Source organism: Taeniopygia guttata, chromosome 18 (assembly GCF_048771995.1).
Source record: "Taeniopygia guttata chromosome 18, bTaeGut7.mat, whole genome shotgun sequence".
Lineage (NCBI taxonomy): Eukaryota > Metazoa > Chordata > Aves > Passeriformes > Estrildidae > Taeniopygia > Taeniopygia guttata.
The window spans coordinates 1,889,478-1,912,897 of record NC_133043.1 but is presented as its reverse complement, the minus strand read 5'-3'; the positions used below and the strand labels follow the sequence as shown (position 1 = coordinate 1,912,897).

Genomic DNA, 23,420 nt, shown 5'->3' with positions numbered 1-23,420 from the left:
CTCATACAATTCCAACACTGAGGCTCCTCAGTCTAAATTTTGACTGTATTGGCCAACATCCCAAGGTGAAGTGAGTGAAGGAACCAATGCCAGTGTTTGTATCTCTTCTTCGGCATTGCTGTGGTGCTTGTCAGGTATCAGCAATCCCAGCTGAGAAGTGCAAAGCCTCCTGAGCACCCATGAAAGCTCCTGTTATCCAGGGATCACTCTGGCACAGCACAAACCCCACCCCTAACCAAACCCCACTCACAGAGCACTAAGTGCTTCCACAACCAACTGTATAGATCTGATGTCATGGTCAGTTCAATAACTCCAGCAGCATCAGAGGATGGACATTACAGAAGTGTCAGATGTTGTTTGGTTGTCTGGATGTAACAAAAGCCTTTTAGTTTCAATTTACTGCTGGGGAAAATGAAAGCAGAGGAATTTTCCAAGACAGCAGCAAGCCAGAGCTGGGCACAGAGAGCAGCTGCCCTGAACTCGTGTCCTTCAGGCCACAAGGCAAACGTTTCCTGACAGCCAACAAACAACGGGGACAGGGGAGGGAAGGGACAGAATGGAATGATTTTATTTCCAGAATCCCTCCTTTTCCACAGAAATACAGACCCTGAAAAAGCTGCCATCAGTGCAGGCATTCCCCACACCAGCTGCCTCCTGCAGGAACCACATGCTGGAAGCACTAAGGGGTCCCCAAAGTTAAGAAGGACACAGACCCCAGGAGAGAAAGGGCACCTTTCCTTGAAGGATGAGCTCACCCTGCAGCAGTGTGCCAGGCTGATCTAAAGAGAGAAGCAGGAGTGTGCATGCTGGTGCTGGGACACTCCCATTGCTCCCAGCCCAAGGAATTGTGTAAATGGGAGGAGGATGCATCGAGCGCTGCGTGGGACCCCTGGCATCCTGTCAAACTAAGAAGCAAACAGAAAAAAAAAACCAAAACAATGGATACGTTTTTATTTCCTTATGTTCTACCAGGCGAGTTGGTGACTTGCAACTGACTTACTCGTTGTGCAACTCCAGCGCTCCCCAGCCCACCTCCCTCCTTCCCCCCGTCCTCATCCCGCACACACTGCAGTGTTTGTGGCTCCCTCATGCCCAGGGGGCCAGGCCACCTCCTCAGGGAAACTCCAAGAGGCAGATGGGACTCGTGACCCCTGGTCACACACAGATTCTGTCAAACAGCTCGCCGAGCCCCGATCTCATCTGATCCAAGTGTACCTGTACATCCCAATTCTTCCACCGTGACCCGTTTCTCCATTTTTGAGGATATCTAATCACACAGGAAGCTGGCTGGACTGAAATGCAACATATCTTCAGCTTCTGCAACAACCACAGGAAAGAGCAGAGCTGTCTTTGCAGTAGCTCCCCAGTGCAGAGGGAAACAACCAGAAACAGTCGTTCCTCCTGCCAGAGAGGAGGTGGTGACTGGGAGGTGGGGAGGGAAGAGAGCTCAAACAATCTGCCAGCAGCACAAACTTTGTTCCCACTCTAATTCTGGCTCAGAGGGGAAGCAGCCAGCAGAAAAAAACAAACCAAAACAAACCCTTAAGAAACAAGGAAGCTGTTCCCATGTTTGTAGTGACTTCTGAAACAGCATCTCCTGTCCCCCAGAATGCTGAGATGAAAGCAGGAAATATGAGATGCTTTTTGACCAAGATTCTATGCAAAATCTCCCACTCAACAGCTTGTAAGATCCTGCAGATTCCATGGAAGGTGGCTCAATGGGGAAGAACAAATTGGCACGAAAAACGCACACACTGAACAAAATCCTTTCCAGTCAAAAGTCCCAAACAACAAAAGCTCTGTTTTATTAATCTGCTGCCAATTATGAGTGTCACGTGCACTGTGTGACACTTCAGACTGGCACCACAGGAGTTAAAAAAGAAGGAAAAAAGCAGAACCAAGCAGGCCCCTGAGCTGTGTGTGCAGAGCCAGCTCTGCCTGGCTGGAGCTGTCTGGGCTCCAGCAGCAGTGAGGAAAAGCCGGCAGAGGGCAGGGAAATGCCGCAGGAATTCACAGACAAGGCAGAGAAGATGCAATAAACCATATTTCCTTCCTTTCCTGACACTATTTGCAGCTCAGAGCATAAGTGTTGCAGCACAGTTAAACCACAACACTCCTGACTCACTGGACACTGCCTGGGACCCTCCTGCACCAGCTGCCTGTGGGAGCAATCCAAGCCCACAGCATTCCTGGGACAGCACGTGGGCTGTGGCCCACGCCAGGGCTGGGGTTTCCCCAGGATGAGCTCAGCCTCCTGCTTTTCAGCAGCCAGGATGATATTCCAAACGTGTCCCTTGCTCTTCCCACTTCCCACCACTACAGTGGGGTGATAACACATTCTTAAGCCCTGAGCTTCACAATCTCTCCATGAGGACAGAAGATGCCAGGCTATGCACATTGCCCTCGTGGTCACTGGCATTTCTCTCACCCACTGATCTGGTAAAGGCTGGACTTTATTACAGGGATGGGCTGGGATGGGCTGGGATGGGACAGTCACCACTCACCCCACTGCACAGGTGCTGCAGAGCTCAAGCCCAGCAAACCCTGGAGAGATGCCTAATGCAAGGCTGATACAAAGTCTGACATCACCTCACAGAAGGGTTTTAAAACATCCAGAGAGAATTGAATCCATTAGAATACTTCTTCACAAACCTTGTTCTTACTGGCATTCTCTGGGCTTGAGATTAGCCCACAAAATAGAGGCAAAATCTCTTCAACCGTCAGTGCAGTCTGTGCATTGCTGCCATGCACAAAGGAGAACACGTTTCCCCTCATTTCAGGTGTAGTTTCAAAGTTGAGTTGTAGCCTAAAAATCAGCCCCATGGTGCTTCAGGAATACAGCACATTCATCCTCCCCAAGATAGAAACGAGGAATACACCAACAGGGCAGGGCCCAGAAAGTCAGAACCACTGGATATGGGAACAGGGAGTTGTACAGATGCCCTCCTGCTTGTTATTCCCTTGCCAAGCTGCCCTCTTTCCCTCTGTGGAGTTTACTGCAGCTGACACTGGGAAGCACTGACTGAAATACACTGGTTAGATATGCAAGAATTGATATTTATCTATCTGAAGTAGGACCACGTTCTGAACAGCAAAACAAGCTCCCACACGCGGGTTTTGTGTCAACACAGGGCCTGGAGGGGTGCCCATGGCTCAGGAAGTCAGCAGGGCCCTTTGATGTGGTTCTGCACGAGAAGCAACAAGCTCAGATCCTCAGCAGAGCCAATTAGGCCAACAAAGGACCTGTTTAATTTAGCAATGCTGCTTCCAGGGCTCAAGACTGTTCACCTGAAAGGACATACACAGCCCTGGATATTTGGGGCCAGGGTTCACTAAGCAGAAGCAGAACACTTTCCTGTAAACGCCATAGAAGTCTGAAGCAAGACAGGGCATTGAGCTTAATGCCACTGTGAAGTTTCTCAACTTCCTTCAGCATCTCCAAGTTCAGCACCCAGAAACTAGAGAAAGGATGCACTCACCTGCTTTCACTGTCCATGAACACGGAGCTGCTGCTTTTCCCCAGGGCTTCACTGATGGGAGAGAGGCAGAAGGGGGAAGAGAAGGCATCAGAATCAGAGTCAAAAGTGCTGTCCCTGCTCACATCATCAGCAGACAGCTCCAAGGAGCCCTCGTCCTCCCTGCAGTCCAGGCCCTCCTCCGTGCCCTCCGACCTGTTGTGCTCCTCCTGGGAGCTGACCGTGGACAGGGTCCCTGAGTCGCTGCGGGGCGGCTGCGGGGACCGGCGGGCGCCGCTCTGCGACAGCTTCTCCCCTTCCGAGGAGGGGCCCCCGTCCCTCAGCAGCTGGGACACCGAGAGGATCTCGTCCCCCCTGAGGCCCAGCGCCCCTCTGTGCTCCGGGGGGGACAGGGGCCGGCCGACGCCGAGGGCCTGGGCGTGGTGGCCGCGCTTTCGGGGCGCTTTGCGCACGGGGGAGCTCTCGGGGGTGACGTAGCGCAGGGCTTCCTCATCCTGCCGCTGGATGCGGGAGTTGGGCACCCAGGCCAGGATCAGCGTGGTTCCCAGCAGCTCGTCCTTCTCCATGTACAAGCACAAATAGCCTGAGAGAGAGCACAGCAGCACCAGCTGTGACACGGAGTCGTTCTAAGGAAGATGTGTTATCCTGAAATTTCCCTCTCCCCATCTCTCCCTCCCTGGAAATGTTCAAGGCCAAGCTGGCTGGGGCTCTGAGCAACCTGGTTTGGTGAAAGGTGCTCCTGCCCATGGCAGCGAAGATCTTTAGGGTCCTCCCTTTACCTTGTCAGGAGATGATCTTTAAGGTCCCCCCAAACCCAAACCATTCTGTGATTCCTGCTGCTTCACTACCACTACACATGGGCAAAACAAACCCTTTAAGTTACCAGGACGGAATCCTGTCGGAGGAATTGTGGAGTGCTCAGCATTATTCAGTATTTGCAAATAATTTCAAGTTTGCATATGGCTTTTGAATAGTCTGAATTCCCTCTGGCCTAACTGAACACAGAAATGACATGCAAATACTTGGACTTCCTGGACAGATTTACTAATCAGGAGTAAATTATAAAATATGTTCCCACATGAAAAAGTTCTAGTGTTTCTTAGTTAAACAATTTCAAGTGTCAGCTGAACATTGATTTCTGAAGAATATTTACCTCAGTGTAGCTAAAAGGCTACAGTATTTATGGGAAGCCAATGGAAAAAGAAGACACCCACACCAAAAGGAAAGCAAGGGTCAGTGTTCAGAGAATAATTCATTTTGTGAAGCTAAGCCAAGAGCCACAGGTCTTTGATGAGAACATGAAAGAGCACTGGAACAGATGAAAATAAAAGGACAGAGCAGGATTTATCCTCATTTACTCCAGTGCATGCAGCCACAATCAGGCTTTTTGGATTTTCCCTTTACCAGTGGTTGCCGAGGCCACTCCAGCAATGACAGCTACAAGAGGATACTTGGATTTCCTGAACAATTCAGGGACATGAATGAGCAACAGAAGTTACTGTCCTCACATGACAACTTCTGACTGCAGAAAAGGACTTACTCAACCAGAAAATCCATGCCGGACCAGAAGAGAAAGGAGCAATATCACTAATCTTCCTACTAAAAGAAGAGCTGATGGGTCAGCTCATGGATGGGTTTCCTGAGCTTTCCACAAAACTGCCTTGCCCTGCCCCCCACTGGCACCTCTTCATTTCTTAGAGCCCACAGTGTAGAACTTGGTCAAAGCAACACCCAGGAGAGAGAAAAAGAGCATGGGCAGGTTCTGCAACACCCCATCACCTGGATGGTGCTCCCCGATGCCCTGCAGCAGCTCAGGGGGGTGGACACAGACATTGTTCTTGGAGTAGATGATGTCCCCATCGAGCACGGAGGAGGAGCCGCCGCCGCCGGGAGTCAGGGTCAGGAGGTCTGACGCTTTCGAAGAGGCTCGACGGAGGAGTCGCCCCAGAGACATCGCCAGGGAAATGTTTCCATCATCTGTCAGCTCTAGTCAGGAGCCAAATTCAAAAGATCTGCCAAGAAGGAGGAAAAAATAGTGTGAGAACCAAAATAACGACAGCTCAGCACGTGCCACCCACGGTCTGAGGACAAGTCTCCCATCAATCCACACCTCAAGCAAGAGCCCACTAATGCTGTAGATCTGTAACATCACTTTCATGCTTCAAAGGTGCTCAAACACAGAATCCCAGGACATTTTTCTCTGCAATGAAGAAACATGAAGGCAGCATAATGCCACATGTTAACAGTTACTGTGGGAGGAGGCAGAACAGCAATGCTGGTCACTGAAATCCCCACTGAGGGAACAGCTCAGCGTGTGGACCTGCCCAGTGTGTCACTGACCCGGGGATGTCACAGAGCCAGAGCTGATCCCAGAGATTCCTTCAGCACAGAAATGGCTGAGACCACAGCACTGAACATGGGGCTGCTGCTCCAGCCACAGCATCTCCAAAAACAACATCAATCAAACCCACTTAATCTCCTGCTTGCCATTTCTGTGTGTTTGAGGTTTTCGGGGTTGGGATTTTTTTTCTGTGATGTTGTTTTTGGGTTTGGTTTGGGTTCTTTTGAGCCTTGCCAGAAATGAGGCTCTAAAGCCGTGTTCACCAGGGAGGGCAGAGCCTGGACACAGAGCACCAACTCAAGGCAAACATTTCACCTGTCCAGAGTTTTGCAGAACTGTGGAGCACAATCCCCAGCTCACCCCAAAATAAGCTCTGTGCCCAAAGGAGATGTGCTGCTTGCTAGGCATGATGATGAGGAGGTCTGCAGTGGAACCAGAGGGGTCACCCAAGCTATAAAGCATTCAGCAGATGGACCAGAAGGCATTGGAAGAGCAGGAGGGTCTCACACAAAGCAACCCAGTGCAGAGCAGGCTCTCTGCAGCCATGCCCAGCTGGGAAGCACCAGAACCACAGCAGTTTCTGCCGAAACCACAGGAGAAGAGGGAGCTCCCACTTTTGTTCCTTTGTGTTACCATGGCCCAGCTTGCTGTGCAGAGGTCGGTGTGACCCAGCACAGCCCAGACACAGCCACGCTCCCAGGCCCAGGGGGAGCTCAGCCCGGGGTGCTCCTGGGGACCAGTGCCACACTGGGCTGCAGGGCACGGCCAAGAGAGCCAGAGAGGAAAATAAAGCAGACAGGCCCTGGCCTGGGGCATCTTCCGAGGAAATACTTAAGGGCCTAAGCAAGCACAGTCTGATGCTCTGATTTCTTTAATCTGGTTTTGATGCAAATCCAGCCAGCCCAGAAGGGCAGAAGGCAGAAATAGCAAAGGGGCATTTCCCAAAGGGCAGACTGAGGGCTGCAGGGAAGGAAATTAGCTGTCCTGCCTCTGACAGATTGGTACATGCAGAAGACTGCAAATGAGACTGCCAAGCTGTTGACAGAGCCTTCATTAAAGGACAAACTATTGGTTTAACTGGCAATGGGCACATCTGTCAGCTCCAATCACAGCAGAGGCAGTTCCTGTGTTTCAGCCTTTGCTGGGACTTCATGGAGGAGCCTCAACCCTGCTCTGCACCAGCAAGTGTTCAGGGTAAGAGAATCACTTTGCAAATCCTGCACACTCCTGTCTCCTAGCACCAGACATATGTCCTCATGTCTCAGCCCCAAAAACCAAACACCAACCGAGCCCCAAGCTCATTCTTGTCCACATTGCCAAAATCCACAGTTTCAGGCTCTGGGTTGCACCTGGCAGAAAGTCATTTGCCTCAGCCACATTTAAGGAGCAAAACACTTTTCCCCTCATTGCGCCCTGCAAGAGCAGCCAGTAAATTCTGGTGCAACTTCTCCTTCCCCACACTGAGTTACAAAATGCTGTTTCCAAACAGGGCCAGGGGAGTCAGAGGCAGTGATGTGGAGCAACCTGGGCCTGCAGCACACCTGGGCAGGGCCACCTGTCAGCACAACACTGGCTGTAGCAGCAGAGACCTTCATCCCTGCCAGCAACTTCCTCAGAACCCCAAAAATCAGCGGATGCACAGGAGGAAGGAGGCACCAGCTGGCTGCTGCTGCTGGCCAGGCAGTGCCTCCTCATGAAACACAGGGGCTGGAGCTGGAAAGGCACATGAGAAACAAGAGGGCGTGTGATGTCCTGCTGCAGCTCTCTGGGTGCTCCCAGGAAGGCAGGAGAGGGTCAGGATGTCTCTGCCAACAGAGGCACCACTTAATGAGCTTTCACCAGGCACAGAAAGAACAAAGCAACAGGTAAAGATCAAAAGCTGCTCCCTGGAAAGCCAGAGGAATTGAAAGGGAAGTCTTGCTTTGATCCTGCAGAACACCTGTTGTTCAGCACTGCCTGCACGTGCAGGTGGACGGCGCTGCAGGTACACACAGGGTTGGGAAGAGGAAACCAAAAAAAAGACAAAAGGTTTGGAATACGGGGTCCTGCCAGCTCAGAAATTCAGTCTGTTGGACTTGTCTTGCAGAAAAGCTGCACATCAGAAATCAGAGACCACTGCAGTGCTGCAGACAGTAGCCAGACACTCTGGGATATATAAATATCACCAGGAAACTCAATCCTTTCACTGTTCTCACAGGCCAGGGAATTCTTTGTAGCTTTGCTTGTGGGATTAATGAAAAACAGATGCAAGTCACAGGACAGTTTCGGAGAGAGTGACAAGAGTTATCTGGGCCAGGGAAAGAGATTGCCAAGGGAAGATAAAAGCGAGGGAAATGTATTAAAAGTCTTCACACATGGGAACTGTCAGTGCCAAAGAAAGGAAGAGCTGACAATGAAGGACAGGAGAAGCTGTAAGGCAGTTGAACTGTGGCAAGGAATTTTGTCATTCCAGTAGCTGGGACAATGGTGCACCAGAACAGGGAACCCCAAGGGGCCATTTACAACGCTGGGGTTTCAAAGGCCGCAGAAATAAAGACCCAGTCAGTCCCAGTGGGGACCAGATGGTGGACTGGACCTCTGAAGGTCATCTAGCATACTGGTACAACCCCAAAGTTCCTGAAACTCAGCTTGGGAAAGTGGACCTCCTTCCTAAAAGGCAGGAATTCATACAACACAAAGTGGCAAATCACAGAGACCAAATCTGCAGGGTTTGCTCTATTGTCAGCCCTTTTCCACGTGTGACAACATCTGCACACACAATCCATGGGGCCTGGGTCGTGGGGAGAGGCAGGAACTGCTGCTGCCTCTTGTGTGCGCTTGGGAAAGCAGCAGGAACCGTCCCACGGCAGTAAATCAGCACCATTCAAAAAAACCCACTTTTCATATTAATTTCATATTTATCTGCAGATCTGAAGGGATTCTTCTCAGTGTGGCAGAACCAGCTCAGCTCTCCAGAAGCTGAAGCACTGTGTTAGCTGATAAGCTCTTGCCGAGTGCCAATATTTATTAAGCACACACACATTTTCTTCTCCCACACATCAACCGTTGCCACTAAAAATCTTCTCTCCAGCTCCTGTGTCTGCTCACACAGCCCTGGCTGCTCTCCCAGCCGGTGCCAGCACTTCTCAGCTGAGTGAGTGAGTGCTGGGGAGCCAATTCCTGCAATTGCCCGCTGAGCCTCTTCCCCAGAGCCTGTCCAGCTCCAGCCAGCAGCACCCAGCCTGGCACAGGCTCCTGCAGGACGCCTTCCCTGCTCAGGAGCCCATCCCCAGGATCCTGTTTGCCTTGGCACATGGCACCTGCCTTGGCACCCGCTGCTGCACCGAGAGCTGCTGCCTCTGCTTGCTCGAGATTCCTGTCCCCGGGTCAGGGATGCACAATGTTCACACCCTGCACATCTCCAGGGGCACCCGCAGCACCTACACAGCACCCACAGTACCCACACAGCACCCACAACTCCCACAGTACCCACACAGCTCCCACACAGCACCCGCAGCTCCCACACAGCACCCGCAGCACCCACACAGCTCCCGCAGCACCCACACAGCTCCCACACAGCACCCACAGCTCCCACACAGCTCCCACACAGCTCCCACAGCACCCACACAGCTCCCACAGCACCCACACAGCTCCCACAGCACCCACACAGCACCCACACAGCACCCACACAGCACCCACACAGCTCCCACACAGCTCACACAGCTCCCACACAGCTCCCACAGCACCCACAGCACCCACACAGCACCCACACAGCTCCCACACAGCACCCACAGAGCTCCCACACAGCTCCCACAGCACCCACAGCACCCACACAGCACCCACACAGCTCCCACACAGCACCCACAGAGCTCCCACACAGCACCCACACAGCTCCCACAGCACCCACAGCACCCACACAGCTCCCACACAGCTCCCACAGCACCCACACAGCTCCCACACAGCTCCCACACAGCACCCACACAGCACCCACACAGCTCCCACAGCACCCACAGCACCCACACAGCTCCCACAGCACCCACACAGCACCCACACAGCACCCACACAGCTCCCACACAGCACCCACACAGCTCCCACAGCACCCACAGCACCCACACAGCACCCACACAGCTCCCACAGCACCCACACAGCTCCCACACAGCTCCCACACAGCTCCCAGCACTGAGCCCTCGGTGCCCTCTGGCTCGCAGGGCACACAGGCTTTACCAGCACATATCCGAGCTGCAGGGCTCTGGGAGTGAAATGTGAGACCTGCAGCGTGTCCGGGCACGGCGAGAAACACGAGCTATCAAACAGCAGCACCACATTGAAGGATGAAATGTCTTTGGGAAGGAAAACCCAACAGGCTCATTATTGCCCTTAATAACTTGGATTTAATTTTACATATTTAAGGAGTGCACATTTGCTGTGGCGGTGGGGCTCAGAACTGCACAAATTGCTGCCCCTTTCCCCTCTTGGGAACAGCAAATGCCAGGTTTGGAACTCTTAAGCACAGAGAAACTGGTGTATGGCAGCCAGGAATCTGGGCTCAGCTGCCTCCCAGTCCCCGAGTGGATCTGCTGTGCCACTCTCAGCTGGTCACTCACTTATCTCTGCTCCTCTACAGGCACATGAGAGCCCTTGTACAACCTTCCCTCTGTATTACAATACCTCGACATTGGGAATAAAAAGAGAAAAGCTTTCCAAACTCCTTGTTATGCTGAAGCCAGTTAAGAGGATCCAGCCAAAGCAAGGAAAAGCATTTACCACGGGGAGCCACTCTGAAGTCATCCCATCTCATGGGGAGAATTATGTAGGTCACCAAAAAGTGTTTCATTGCTGCCCTGCTGGAGCAGCAGTGGCTCACAGAGCAAGAGAAAAGGGAAGGGAACAGCCAAAATCTCCACGCCTCCAAATGCAGTCACTACAGCGGGACCAATTTCAGGTGCATCTCAGCTGAGCAGGTAAAAAAGGGGCAGCAGCCTGAATCCTGCAGGGCTGTGACTCCAGGGATGAGAAGGGAAAGGGAATGCTATGTCAGGGCTGGCTGCTCCCCGCCACACCTGCTCAGGCATCAGAAAGCAAACAAAAAGCAAACAAAAGGCAAACGAAACTCACCCATCCCCAGCACCAAACTCACCGGCAGCACACGCTGTCACTGAGACACTGTGTGCCACATGTGCCTCCGTCCCTGATTTACCACTTTTCATGTCCCTTATCTTCACTGCTCGGGCAACAGGAAACGCTTTTATGGCTTTTTATTTCCAACATCCTGTTGCTGTGTCCCAGTAACACTCTCAGTCAGGACTTGATTCTCAAAACCCAGCAGCTGAAACCCCCGGAGTGTGGATCACAGCCGGGTGGGTGAGCTGACTGCAAGCTCTGCTCTCAGCACCGCAGACATCAGACCACGCACCATCTCTGCCACTCGGACTTTCCTTTTTCTTTCTGTTCCAAGTAGCAGCTAAGAACAAAACACCTCTGCAAGACAAGCCCCCAGCCCGAGATCCGAAAAGGCAGATCTCCCAGAGGAAGCAGCCGAGTTATTTTGCAGAGTGTCAGCAGCACAGAGAGCACTGCAGCACCCCAGAACCCCTGCCTGCAGCATCCCGAGGCCGCTCATCAAACCACTGCCAGCAATCCTCCACCACCTTCCCCGCGGGGGACTCAGGTGGATGTTGGGGTCACCTGGGAGAAGACCAGGTCCCCACAAGGAAGGAAAACATTGAAACACCCCAAACTGCATGGAGCCGCACCGAAAGAACAGAAGAGGAAGTTTAAGAACTATTTAGATTTCCACCAGCGCCCCCGGCGGCATCCCGATCCCCGGAAAGCATCCCGACCCCCGGACGGGATCCCGATCCCCGGAAAGCATCCCGACCCCCGGACGGGATCCCGATCCCCGGAAAGCATCCCGACCCCCGGACGGGATCCCGATCCCCGGAAAGCATCCCGACCCCCGGACGGCATCCCCATCCCCGGAAAGCATCCCCGAACCCAGAACGGGATCCCAATCCCAGGACAGCATCCCGACCCCCGGACGGGATCCCAAACCCAGGACAGCATCCAGAACCTAGGACGGGATCCCGATCCCCGGAAAGCATTCCGACCCCAGAACGGGATCCCGACCCCAGGACAGGATCCCAATCCCAGGACAGCATCCCGACCCCAGGACGGGATCCCGACCCCAGGACAGGATCCCAATCCCAGGACAGCATCCCGACCCCAGGACGGGATCCCGACCCCAGGACAGGATCCCAATCCCAGGACAGCATCCCGACCCCAGAACGGGATCCTGACCCCTAAGCAAGCTCCCGTTCTCCCCGAGCACCCGCCCGCCCCGCCGCCCTCCGCGGGGCTCCGCCGTGGGAAGGGCGGACAAAGAGCGGGATCAAAGGCGGACCTGCCCAGGTACCGGCAGGATGCGGTGCCGGGCCCGGGGGTCCCGGGGCAGTGCTACGGGATCACCCAGCCCCCCTCGCCCCGCCGCCCCCAGCCCGGCCCGGCCCCGCTTTACCGGCACAGACGAGCCCGGGGAAGCTCCCGGCGCTGCCCAGCCCGGGGCGGGCTCGGAGCCGCCGCCGCCGCTCCCGGCCCTGCGCGGAGCCGCTGCCGCCGCCTGCCCGCTCCGTCCGGCCCGCGGGGCTGTGCCCGCCCTGCGGCCCCGCCCGTCTGCCCGGCCAGGGGCTGCCCGGCCCGAGGAGAGCACAGCGGGGCCCGCCCGGTGCCGGTACCGGGGCCCGCGGGCGGAACCGGGGCTGGCGGGGGACGGAGCGTGGCCCGAGCCCCCCCGCGCGCCGGGGATGGTGCGGCCCGAGCCCCCCGCCCCCCCCCGCGGGCCGCAGTGGTGCGGCCCGGGCGGTCACGTGAGCGGGTGTTGACGCGTTGCCGGGCAACGGGAACATGGCGGAGCCGCCGCGGGTGAGTCGGGGCTGGGCCAGGCCGGGCCGGGCCGGGCCGGGCCGTCCCGTCCCGTCCCGTCCCGTCCCGTCCCGTCCCGTCCCGTCCCGTCCCGTCCCGCCCCGCCCCAGTACCGCCTGTCCCGACGCCGCCCGTCTGCCCCACTGCTTCCCGGATCGCCCGTCTCGTCCCCTCCCGTTTCATCCCGGTTCCGTCCCCTCCCCCGGTACTGCCCGGTCCGGTTCCACTGCCCGGCACTACCCGTCCCCTCCACCGCCGGCCCGGTACCGTCCGGCTCCTCGGTGCGTGCCCCGTGCCCAGTTCCGCTGCTCACCCTCTCTTTAAAAAGAGAGAAAGAAGAATGAGAATAATTTGACTACACGTTGTGCTAGCTGGAAGAATTTCTTTACTAAATCTGTAAGGGATTTTTTAAAATAGATGCAAAGTAGAAGCACGTGGAACTGTAAGTGGTGTGAAGGTTTTTCAGGATCTTTATGATCCCAGTGCTTGCTGGGTGATTGTTTTTGTAAATGAGATTAAACTTCTAAATTAAACTTCCGCGCCCTGTGGCAAAAAAATACCACAGCATTAAAATTAAATGCAAATGGCAGTGTGCTGCTCGCTTTTCACCTGTGCTGTGGCCAGGGAAGAATGGGAATGGCAACGGAGAGTCTGTTCCTCTGGAGGAGCAGTCGTTGCCCCTGCAGAAGAAGTCTGGCTGCAGAGTTGTTGGTGGCTCTGCACAAGTGGGACGCTGTAATTCTGTTTTGGGAGTCTCTGTGCTGGCTGTAGAGCCAGGCCCTTGTGTTGATCCTCTGCTTGCATTGCTCATGTCTCATGGCAAAAATGAGGAGATGTGGAGGGGTGAATAGAGTTAGATGGAAAAGGTGGTTTATGTTTCAGGAAAAATCATCTGAGACTTTCCCAGGCAATGCAGAACATGACCAACATTTGTCCCCCTGGACAGGGTGACATGGAGCAGGCACAGCCAGGTGGAGGAGCCCCTCCTCCTCCCTCAGGAGCACCTGCAGCAGAGCCGGGCACAGGCACCGAGCCAGGTACCCTCCCATGCCTGTGCAACATCTCTGGAGCACAGCCTCTGCTTTTCTCCTGTTCTGGTGGTTGTTAATCCAACCAGAGGCACCGTGCTAGGAAATCTAATCCTATTGCTTTACCTTTTCCCTTTTTTGTGGCCCAGAGAGTGAAGGACGACCCAGCTCTCGCCATGCAGGGCTGACCTCTGAGCTCCCCAGTGATCATGGCAGCCAAAGACGGGAAAAGGCAACTGAGGAACATGAGAGAAGAAAACGGAGGGGGAAAAAAGCAGAGGAAACAGAACTGGTCGTCCTGGACCCAGAACATGTGAGAAGTCTTCAAATCTTGCTGTTATTTGCAGGGTTGGTGTTTGTGTTTCTCTGAAATGTGTGAGGTGAGCTGTAAGCAGTGGCTGTTCAGCTGCACGTGTGAAAATCAGTTTTGCCAGAGTATTATCTACTGACTGTGCCACTCAATCCTGACCCCAGAACTGCAGGTTCAGAAGTGAGCAATGCAGTGATCTGGTCCCTTCAGTGCCCCTGAAAGAGAAGTCCTTGCAGCAAGAGTGAGCAGGGTGGGTTCTCAGATATAGCTCTTCTGGCATGGTTCTGATTTTCAAATATTCTCACTTTCTGGCATCAGCAAAAACACACTCTGTAACATCTCTCACTTGCTGCAGTGAGTGTAGCTAAAATAAGCACACGAGTGTCTGCAGCAGAAATAAGATGTTTTATTGGGTGGGGGACGTAGCAGTGAGGTTTCTTCATAATCTGTTTACACAGAGTTTAATAATACTGTCCTTCTTTACAGCCCCTGATGACAAGATTCCAAGCTGCCCTGAAGAATTACCTCACCAAGCAGATAGAACAAGTGAACCTAGACCTCCATGGAATGGTACCCAGCCTCTGCTCTGCCTTCCCACAGCCCCTCCTGTCCCAGCTGCTGGGAGACAGCTCCTCCTCTCTTGTGTCTGCAGAGATCAGCCATGAAGACCAGCAAGGAGCAGAGAGAAGAGCTGGGGGTGATCCTTTTTGGGGCCCAGCAGCAGCTGGGGCAGCTGGATGTGGAGCTGGAGAAGAGCCACGAGCGCTGGTTCCAGGCGGCCGTAGCGCGGCAGCAGCTGGAGGAGGAGCTGCAGGGCCTCAGGGCTGCTCACAAGGAAATGTGTCACAACACGGATGATGAACGCAAGAAAGGTGACCCAGGCAGTCCTGGCAGTGTTTCCCAATTCTAGGGCTGTGTGGAGAAATTAGCTGGAATTTAAGGCAAGCACTGGATTGAAAAAATTGCAGCAAAATAATTAATCAGGAGTAATGCGCTCATTGAAAAGTTTCACGGATACTCCTGGAATTCTGTGAGCTGGGAATCCAGGAATTGCTTGCCAGGATCTTTGTTGTGGAGCTGTACTCCAAAACTGATGTAAATATGTATGCTGGGGAGGGCTGGTTTAGCTGATGTGTGAGAGCTTTTGCTTCAGGAACTTCTGTATTTTTTTGTATTTTATCTCTGTTTAAGGTGTAGCCTACAAACAAACTTCTCTGTAACTATTTTACCTCTTGTCCCCCCAGTTTCTGCAATGCAGACCCAAATTGAAAACCTGGCCTTGGAGCTCTTCTATGTGCAGAACATGGACCAGGACATGCATCACAGGCTTTTACTGATGAAACAGTCAGCAAAGAGGGCTGAGGCAGAGAGGATCCAGGCTGAGGTGGAAAAGAAAAAGCAGGTACCAAGAAAAGCTGTCTTTGAAATAAATAAATGCAGGTGCCAGCAATCAGTCTTGGAGGATGTGCCACCTTGTCAGGAGGAAGGCTAGAGCAATTGAATCATACAAGATGAGTGGGGATATTTTTCTCAAATAACTGAAAAAAAATAAATCCAGAGGCTTTTCTGAAAAGGAGGAGAAACCCTGCCTGCCCCAGACAGCAAAGCTGCCCAGAGGGTTTGCAAGCCTTTGGACAGTAAATCACTCTTCACTCGAGGAGAAGAGCTGTAGGGGAAGGAGAATATTTAATGGAGAAATATCATGTGTCCAGGTCTTGAGAATGATTCTGAATCACAGAATTTCACAATGGAAAGTGAACCTGGGGAATGAGCAGAGCCGGTCGGTGCTGGAGCTCCCTCTGCTGCCTTCCAAGATACAATCACGGGGTACTGCTCCTGCAGAATTCCGTGCAAACTGTTGAAATACAGTGGGTTTAGGAGGGTTTTAACAAAGGATTTTCAAATATACATTATTAAGATTCCCAGTAGCTGGACAGGTGAAGTCGGTGCTGACAGGAGGGATTGTGGCTCCAGAGCTGACCTATCAATTTACTGCTGCAGCTGCAATAATAAACAGTCAGCAAAGGTTTCATTCTCCTGCAAGCTATCCCTGCTGCAGTTGTGAGCCATTTGTGCATGAATGGGAAAGTTTCAGTAGGACTCCAATCTAATCCAGTTGCCAGTTTTAATTCCTTTTTTAGCAGACATTATTCTTGTAGGATACAGTTGGTTTAGGCTGAGATTCCGTGACTCACCCTGGTCTGTTTGGTCTGACTCTGTAGGACCTTTTCCTGGACCAGCTGACAAGGAGAGTCCACCAGCTCCAGGAACAAATTGCTCTGTTTGAAGCTCAGCTTGTGGCCCAGGCAGAGGACACAAAAGTGACGCGGCAGGCAATCAGTGAGGTAGGAGGGGACTTGTCCCTTGTGGTTAATATTCCCCTCTGGCAGGGCTGACCCCTTTGGCCCGTGCTCGCATGGTGTGCACAATGTGGGACAGAGTTTCACAGTTTGTTCCTGTTTGGAAGAATAAGGACTTTTTTTTCTTTTCCTTTGTCCTCAAGAAGTGCCTGTAAATCACTTCCTCCTGCCCTTCTCAGCAGTTTTTTCATGCAGACCTGTGCTCTGTGGGCTGCTGAGAAATGAACCACCCACGGAGTTGAAGCTGATCCTGCTCAGCACATTATGAACAAGAAAAGAAAAAAATTGTATTGTAACATGACTTTTTTTTTTTTTTTTAACACAGAGTAGATTCATCCTGTCTGCCATTTCTCTGTTCCCCAGGCTGGTCTGGAGGTTCAGGCTATTAACATGGAGAAAAAGAAGCTGATGGACCACTGGAACAGCAGCTTGGCTGGAATGAAGCAGAGGGATGAGGCCTATGTTGTCACTCAGGAGCTGCTGAGGTATGGTCTGAAAGCAGGCCCTGAGGACACCTCAGATTTGGGCAGGAGGGATTCTAGAAGGGGATTCCAGTGTCTCCTGTGGGGTTTAGCACTGTGTGGGCAGGGTGTGTCAGACAGAACAAGTTCCCTGCTCTGAAGTACACAATAAATTTAAAGGATGAGAAGCTCGTTCCTTTGTTGCTGTTTTCTTTATCTTAACCACATCTCTTCCTCAGAATGTGGGGGGTTCTTGAAGTTGTTTAGGGTTTTTATGATCGTATTTTATTCCTTTAAAAGAGTTCCCTCATGTTTGCAACATCTCTTACTCCAAAGAGCTGGATGTCAGGAAGGGTTTATCTCTCATTATCAGAGTTTTGTGAGGCTTTTGGAAACATTCAGGAAAAACTCCCTGTTATTACCAGAGGAAGTGTTTATTTGTTCACAAGCCCTAAAGCTTGACTGATTCTCTGAGAACAAACAATCTGCTTTTATATGTTGACATCCTGGTTGGAATGGGGGCTGGGACAGTACAGAAAGAAAGAATCAATTTTCCTACACGCATTTACTTTTGAATCTTAATGTCTCCATCCATCTCCTGCTGACTCTGCACTGTCACAGCAGCTGAGCCCTTACAGACATCTTCCTTCTTGGGCAGTTGTTGCTGCAATGACGTGTTTGAAAAGAGTAATTTGTGGGTGGCTGTTCAGCACCAATCTCTGCGATGACTTTCCATCCTCTTTGCCCCTCCAGCAACTACAGGCGTGACCTCAAGTCCCTAGAAGGGGACATCCATGGCTGTGGGAAGTCCATCAGAAAAGAGGAGGAGAAGAACGAGAACCTTGTCAGGCTCCTGAACCGGTCCCAGAATGATGCCAGTGTGACAAGGAAACTGATTGCCCAGTGCCTGCTGGAGCAGGAGGCCCTGCAGGTTCAAACTGGCACCTACACTCGAGTTCTCCATGAGACAGAGGAGGCCCTCAGCAGGACCAAGATGGTGAGGAGAGGCCATGGAATATGAATCCTTTTGAATACTTGAATTGAACACCCTTCCTCAGACAGTTTTAATGATCCTGTCTCTGTCTTCCAACATTTTAGGACCAGGCTGCTCACTTGAATGAGTTGCTGTCCATCAGGAAGGGTATAGAGAAGGGAACTTATGCCAACGAGCAGCTAGAGAGTGAAATCATGGCAAAGCTTCAGGACCAGAGGCTATCCAGCAAAGTTGCAAAGCACTTCTCCCAGCTGGCTGAAAAACTTCGGAACAGAAAAAGCGACTTGGTATGGCATCCCCCCTTGGGAGGGCAGGGAAGGAGGCACTGGAGCAATGGGTCCCCAGCAGGGTTGGTCAGTGACTTTGTTCTGGTTTCAGGTCTGCATTGAAGCTCTGCTGAGTATTCCTCTCCCTGATTCTCCCTGTGATCTTATTGCAGGATTCTGGGGTGTGTGAGAGAGCTTGGCCAAAAAGGCCTGACACAAAACCACACTGTCCTTTACTTCAAGAATGGGGCAACATGATGAGTCCTGAGAGTATTTACTAGCATTTCTTATGTACTAAAGAAAAACAATGGCCATGTGGTACTTATGTAATCTAATTTTAACTAATTTTTATTTCTATAATTCATCATGGAATGGGATGCAGGCAGCTCTCAGTTCTGAGGAACATCCAAGGAACAGTCCAGCTGTTTAATCAGTCCAACAGTCCAATCTTTAATCCATGATAAGTTGCTCTCTCTGGGAGTGTATAACTGGATCACTTAGAAAGATTAGAAAACTCAGCCCAGCCCTTCTCCTGCCTGTGAGTGCTGTGCTGGTTGTTAGGTGAGGGGGGTGTGTGCCAGGTGTGCTGGAGAAGGGACAGTACAGTGATGTCCTGGTACTGGTGGCAGGTAACGGGAGACAGCTGGGCAAGGGGTCATTACAGAAGGGATGAGTGAGGTCTCTTAAAGGTTTTTGGAATGTTTAGGTTCCTTAATGCTTTTCAACAGCTGTATGGGAGAGGTAGATATTGTATTACCTGGCAGTTGATGGAGAAGCAAAGATGCACAGGGTAAGTAGCTTATGGCTTGTAGTACAGACCTGGGAGTAGAATCTCAATCCCCTGAGTCCTGTGCTGGACAAGTGGCATTACAACTCAACAAGGTGTTGTTTGGGTCAGTGATGTGTTTTCTCTCTTGATACTCCCAGGAGCTGCATTTTTACAAGGTTGAGAACGATGTGGCCCAGATTATTCTGAATGCAACCAATACCAGCTGCAGGCTGACAGTTCACCAAAAAACACTCTGTGAGGTGGACAAGGAAATAAAAAATATGAACGAACTGATCGCCTGCCAGGAAAATGAGATTGCAAAGTCCAGGCTCCTGTCTGACAAAAAGGGAGGGATCATCTGCCTGTACAACAAGAAGCTGGAGATGCTTCTTTCTCAGCAAGGGGTAGGTACTTTTGTGTTTCAGCCCCAGTTTTGATTTTATTCTTTGTGGTGGCCACAGATGTCCCTGATCAATGCAACTGTGTTAAGTGTTGGGTAGTTCAAACATTCAGGCATCAGCACTGTGATTTAAAAGCTGCATTGGTTAATGCAGGTGTTTCTGTTTATCAGTTCAAAATGCAGTGAAAGGAATTGTGAAATGAGGGTGTGTCTGGCATGGATTCCCTCAGGGACTTGCTGTCACCTGATGAAAATGTCAAATGGCATCAGTGAATAAATAGAATCTTGTTAGGAAAATCTGCAAACGCTGAGGAGGGGAGAATGAGGCAGGTAGTGAGATTTCAGTAGTTTGAGAGTTGGCTCTATTGGGATGACTCCCAGATCTGTCCCTGGCAGTGTAAGACCTTATGGATACCCATGGGGAAATTAGTCCTGTGCACACTTTGGAATGTCCAGATGCTGTAAACAACTCAGGCAGCTTCTCCTGATTTAGCCCAAACTTTGCTCTTGTACAGGGGCAAGAACTGGGACCACTGGAAATTGAGATCAACAAGCTGAACAAGCTGATAGAAGAATGCAGCTCTGAGGTGGTGACGTTGCAGAAGTACTGGCTCAACGAGCAGAAGGAGCTGGTGAAGCTGACACAGGAGCGGGAGGAACAAATAAGCTCCCTGGACACGCTACAGAAGCAGATCATCATCATGCAGCAGAGGAAACTGCGCCTCGAAAGTTCGTCATTCCTTGAAGTCCAACTCTTCCTTAAAATGTTATCTGTGAAGGGAGGGGAAAGGGAGCGGAGGGTTACAGATGGAAAAAGCTGGACCTGCCCCAAAGAGTGCTCCTGGCTGTGTGTGAGCAGGAATTCCAAAAGCCCAGGCACTCCTGCTGATTGCACCTGGTTATTCCTGTAAGGACTGATCCTACTGACCCGACAGTCGGACCCTAAGTGACAATGTCACCTGTTACACTTGTCAAATAAAGTTTGCAAGTAGTGGGGAAGTAAATGTCCCCAGCAATGACTGCACTCTTCATGGCCAAACCCAACTTTTTCCCGCAGCAATCTCCTTCAAAACCTTTTTTTTGGTTTTGTGGGAAATCATTTTGGCTGAGACATGTCATGGGACACGGGTGGCTCTGCCTGAGGTGGTGCCAGCTCTGATAGCCATTTGTCACACCTTGTCTCTGTTCAACCCAGTGCTCAGGGGAATTTTAAGACTTTTTTCTGTTCACCCATAGATGAACTTCAGCAGGAAATAAAAGAACAGAAGGATGTGGAACGGCACATGAAGAACATGTCAAATGACTTGATAAAGTTGAACATGTTGATCAACAAGAACAACAGCAGCGTTGAGGACCTGCAAAATGGTAAAATCGTCACAGAGAACGAGTTTGTGCAGTCTCTCAAGGTACTGAGGCACCTGGCACCTCATTCCCAGTCTCAGCCTCCTGTGCAGATCAGAGGCAAACAGTGATCCTGGAAAACCTTCTCAGCCTGACAACACTGTTTTGTTCTTCCGAAATCTAGGCAGCAGAAAAAGAATCCATGGAGATGCAGGAGAGGCACAGTAAACTGACTGAGGAGAAGGAAAGGCTCCTGAACAGCCTGGTAGAAGCAGAGTAGGTACCAGAGTGCCACAGTCCTTTGTGACTGTGTCCATGTTCCCATTCTCCTGCAGTCACCAAACCTGGCACCAACAAATGTGCTTCTAGCCTTCCTGGAGAAGGAGGTGAATGTTTGAAAGGTGTTTCAGCAGTCTCTGGAACCAGCAGGAGCTGGGAGGATGTTGGCTTTAACGGTTCCAGGATGTGTGAACTGGACGTTGCCAAAATCCATATGGGAAGACTGCCAGTAACTGGCAGTGAGTGTGCTGCACTGGGTAGGTCACCGGGGGTCTAGCTTTCTCCTTCCTTCCCCTTTCTTCTCTGAAGGCATCAGATCCTGCTGTGGGAGAAGAAGTTCCAGCTGGCAAAAGAGATGCGGGAAGCAACAGATGCACTGTTTGAACACGGCGAAATCCATGACATGAAAACAGAGATTCGGAGGATGCAAGTAAGGCACTGGGAAGGAGGGCTGAGGAGGGGAAGCCACCCAATGTCCTCAGCCTTGGAGTGGCTGAAACATGAGGCAGGAGATGAGAAATAGGCTGGAGAAGTGGCATCTTCAGGGCCCAGGGTGGGACTCTAAACCCCTGCAGCTCGACTGAACTGAGCACATCCAGCCCACACATCCTGCATTCCCTGTGCCAGCCTCAGTAGAATCTGGATACTCCCAAGAAATCTATTTAAATTGCAGTGTGTCTGCCACCTGATTCTGTGACCCTGATTTATGTGCAGTGTTAATTACTAAATATTGCATCACTTTAATCACTGGTTTAGGGAAGTGTTCCCTCTCCTGGCAGAGAAGCTCATCCCCTTCATTCTCAGGATGCTTCTGCTTTTTTGCTTCTGCTCTTGCTAATGAGGTTCAGACTAATTTTGAGTATTGGTGTAGACAAATTGATAATCCTGGCCTCTACCTTCTAGATCCACACACAGCAAAACAGGTTTGGACTTGGACCAAATCTGGCTTGCGGGCACTCATGTCCCATATATCTGGTTTATGCTGGTGGGATGTGCCACCTGGACAGCCTCCCTTGGTGCTCTTGGTAAACATTTGGGAGTTTGAGGCTGGTTTGTGTTTTGGCAAACGGCAGGTCCGCTATGGGCAGCTGCAGAAGCAGCAGGAGATGTTGATTCGGGCGATGGAGACGTGTGTTTCCCAAAGAGAGACCATAACAGATCGGGCAGAGGCTCAGAGCAAAGTAAAACACAGCACCAAGAGCGACTATCAAAGCAGGAAACAGGAGCTGAAGAAGAAGATCAGGGAAACACAGGAGGTGAGCAAGGAAAGTGGGGCTGCAGGAGCTCACACAGCTGGGGTTGGCCTTGTGGTGAGCAGCAGTGAGCACAGCAGTGTCCGTGCGCAGACCCTGCGCCGGCACAGGGGCAGGCTTGGAAAACCATTAACTGAAAATCCCCCAAAACCCAGTTCTGGGAGAATGGTCAGGAATGCAGCTGAACTAGAGAACTGAAATCTGCCATTCCCTTCTCTTCCATTTACTAGAACATTTATGAATGCAATCAAACCATGCAGGAGCTGGAAATGATCCAAGAGTCCCTCAATGACAACTTTTCAGAAAAGAAGCAGGCATTGCACCAGCTCCAGGCTGAGACTGACAGCCTCAGCTTGGACAGGGAGTGTCTTCAGAATGAGAAACGATGGGTGAGCACATCCACTCCCTTACAGCATGTGAGCCAGCCAGGGCCTGCTGCTTCCTCTGCTGCCAGCTCTGTCCTCAACTGGGTGTGTTCAGTGTGGTGTTAGAGCGACACATTAACTGAGCACGTTTTGGGAGCTCACCAAGAGCCAGCCTGACATATTGAAACCCTGTCTTGGTGAGGGTTGCCTTATATATGTGGGGATTTCTCTGATTTATGGAATTCTGTGACGTCTGTACCCCTCCAACACCTGGGCTGAGGGTGCAGTTTGGCTGTTGTGGTGGGGAATTCACAGCTCGGTCCTTCCCTTGTCCATGTGATGGTCGCAGCACCTGACACGAGTCCTGCCCATGCTTTTTTTACTGTCATAGCCCCTTCTCTTTTTGCTTTTCTCAGAACCTGCTGGAGCTTGTGGCCCACCAGGCACACCAGAAGCAGCTGCAGGCACTGAGGCAAGGGAAATACAAGGCCCTTTGCCCCACTGAAGAGGCCTGCATGAACCAGCAGGAGAAGCTGCAGGGTCGGCTGCAGACCATTAACACCATCGTGCAGCAGATCCAGGAGGAACAGCCCCAGCACCAAAGGCCTCTGCAGTGGCTCAGGAACTGCTTGAGATCCAAGCTCGGGTCGGAGAAAGCCTGACAGAAATATAGGAAGTATATATAATATCTTTTATATTCTTCCACAGGCTCTAGACTGTAAATAAATAAATAAATAAATACTAGATAAGCAGGTGCGGTGTATAATATTGACTTGGTGGAGTAAAGTGTTTATTTCAGACGTACCACTGTAATTCTTTCGGTATGTTTCTGTTTACGTTTCACTTTCTCTGCCCCAGCAGCTGCTGGGCCCCGCCTCTC

General features: G+C 51.7%; 2 protein-coding genes across 6 annotated transcripts in view; one reads left to right on the top strand and one right to left on the bottom strand.

Annotated features, from left to right (window-relative positions):
• TBC1D16 (TBC1 domain family member 16) overlaps positions 1-12,534 on the bottom strand; it is a 32,575-nt gene extending 20,041 nt beyond the window's left edge. For 2 of the 3 annotated variants that reach the window (XM_030287368.4, XM_030287369.4), the window contains exons 1-3: positions 12,311-12,534; positions 5,256-5,488; positions 3,480-4,059 (exon numbers count right to left, since the gene is read on the bottom strand). In XM_030287368.4, coding sequence (XP_030143228.4) covers positions 3,480-4,059; positions 5,256-5,430 — 755 coding nt within the window. In that variant the 5' untranslated portion in view covers positions 5,431-5,488; positions 12,311-12,534. The remainder of the gene's footprint in view (positions 1-3,479; positions 4,060-5,255; positions 5,489-12,310) is intronic. The other variant, XM_030287370.4, reaches the window with a different exon arrangement.
• A 43-nt stretch (positions 12,535-12,577) lies between these two features.
• Positions 12,578-23,345, top strand: CCDC40 (coiled-coil domain 40 molecular ruler complex subunit). Of its 3 annotated transcripts, none has more exons than XM_030287365.4 (18): positions 12,578-12,714; positions 13,661-13,751; positions 13,892-14,055; positions 14,539-14,622; positions 14,705-14,924; positions 15,297-15,454; positions 16,275-16,397; positions 16,776-16,897; positions 17,627-17,870; positions 17,972-18,154; positions 19,061-19,306; positions 19,818-20,031; positions 20,539-20,708; positions 20,828-20,919; positions 21,232-21,352; positions 21,996-22,178; positions 22,406-22,564; positions 22,957-23,345. In XM_030287365.4, exons 1-18 carry the CDS (start codon positions 12,697-12,699, stop codon positions 23,200-23,202), a joined length of 2,838 nt encoding a protein of 945 aa, XP_030143225.4. In that variant the 5' UTR covers positions 12,578-12,696; the 3' UTR covers positions 23,203-23,345. The 3 variants fall into 3 exon arrangements, with proteins under 3 accessions (XP_030143225.4, XP_072793196.1, XP_030143224.4); XM_030287364.4 differs by having other exon boundaries at positions 12,655-12,714; positions 13,597-13,751; XM_072937095.1 differs by lacking the exon at positions 13,661-13,751 and having other exon boundaries at positions 12,649-12,714.
• Positions 23,346-23,420: the final 75 nt, after the last annotated feature.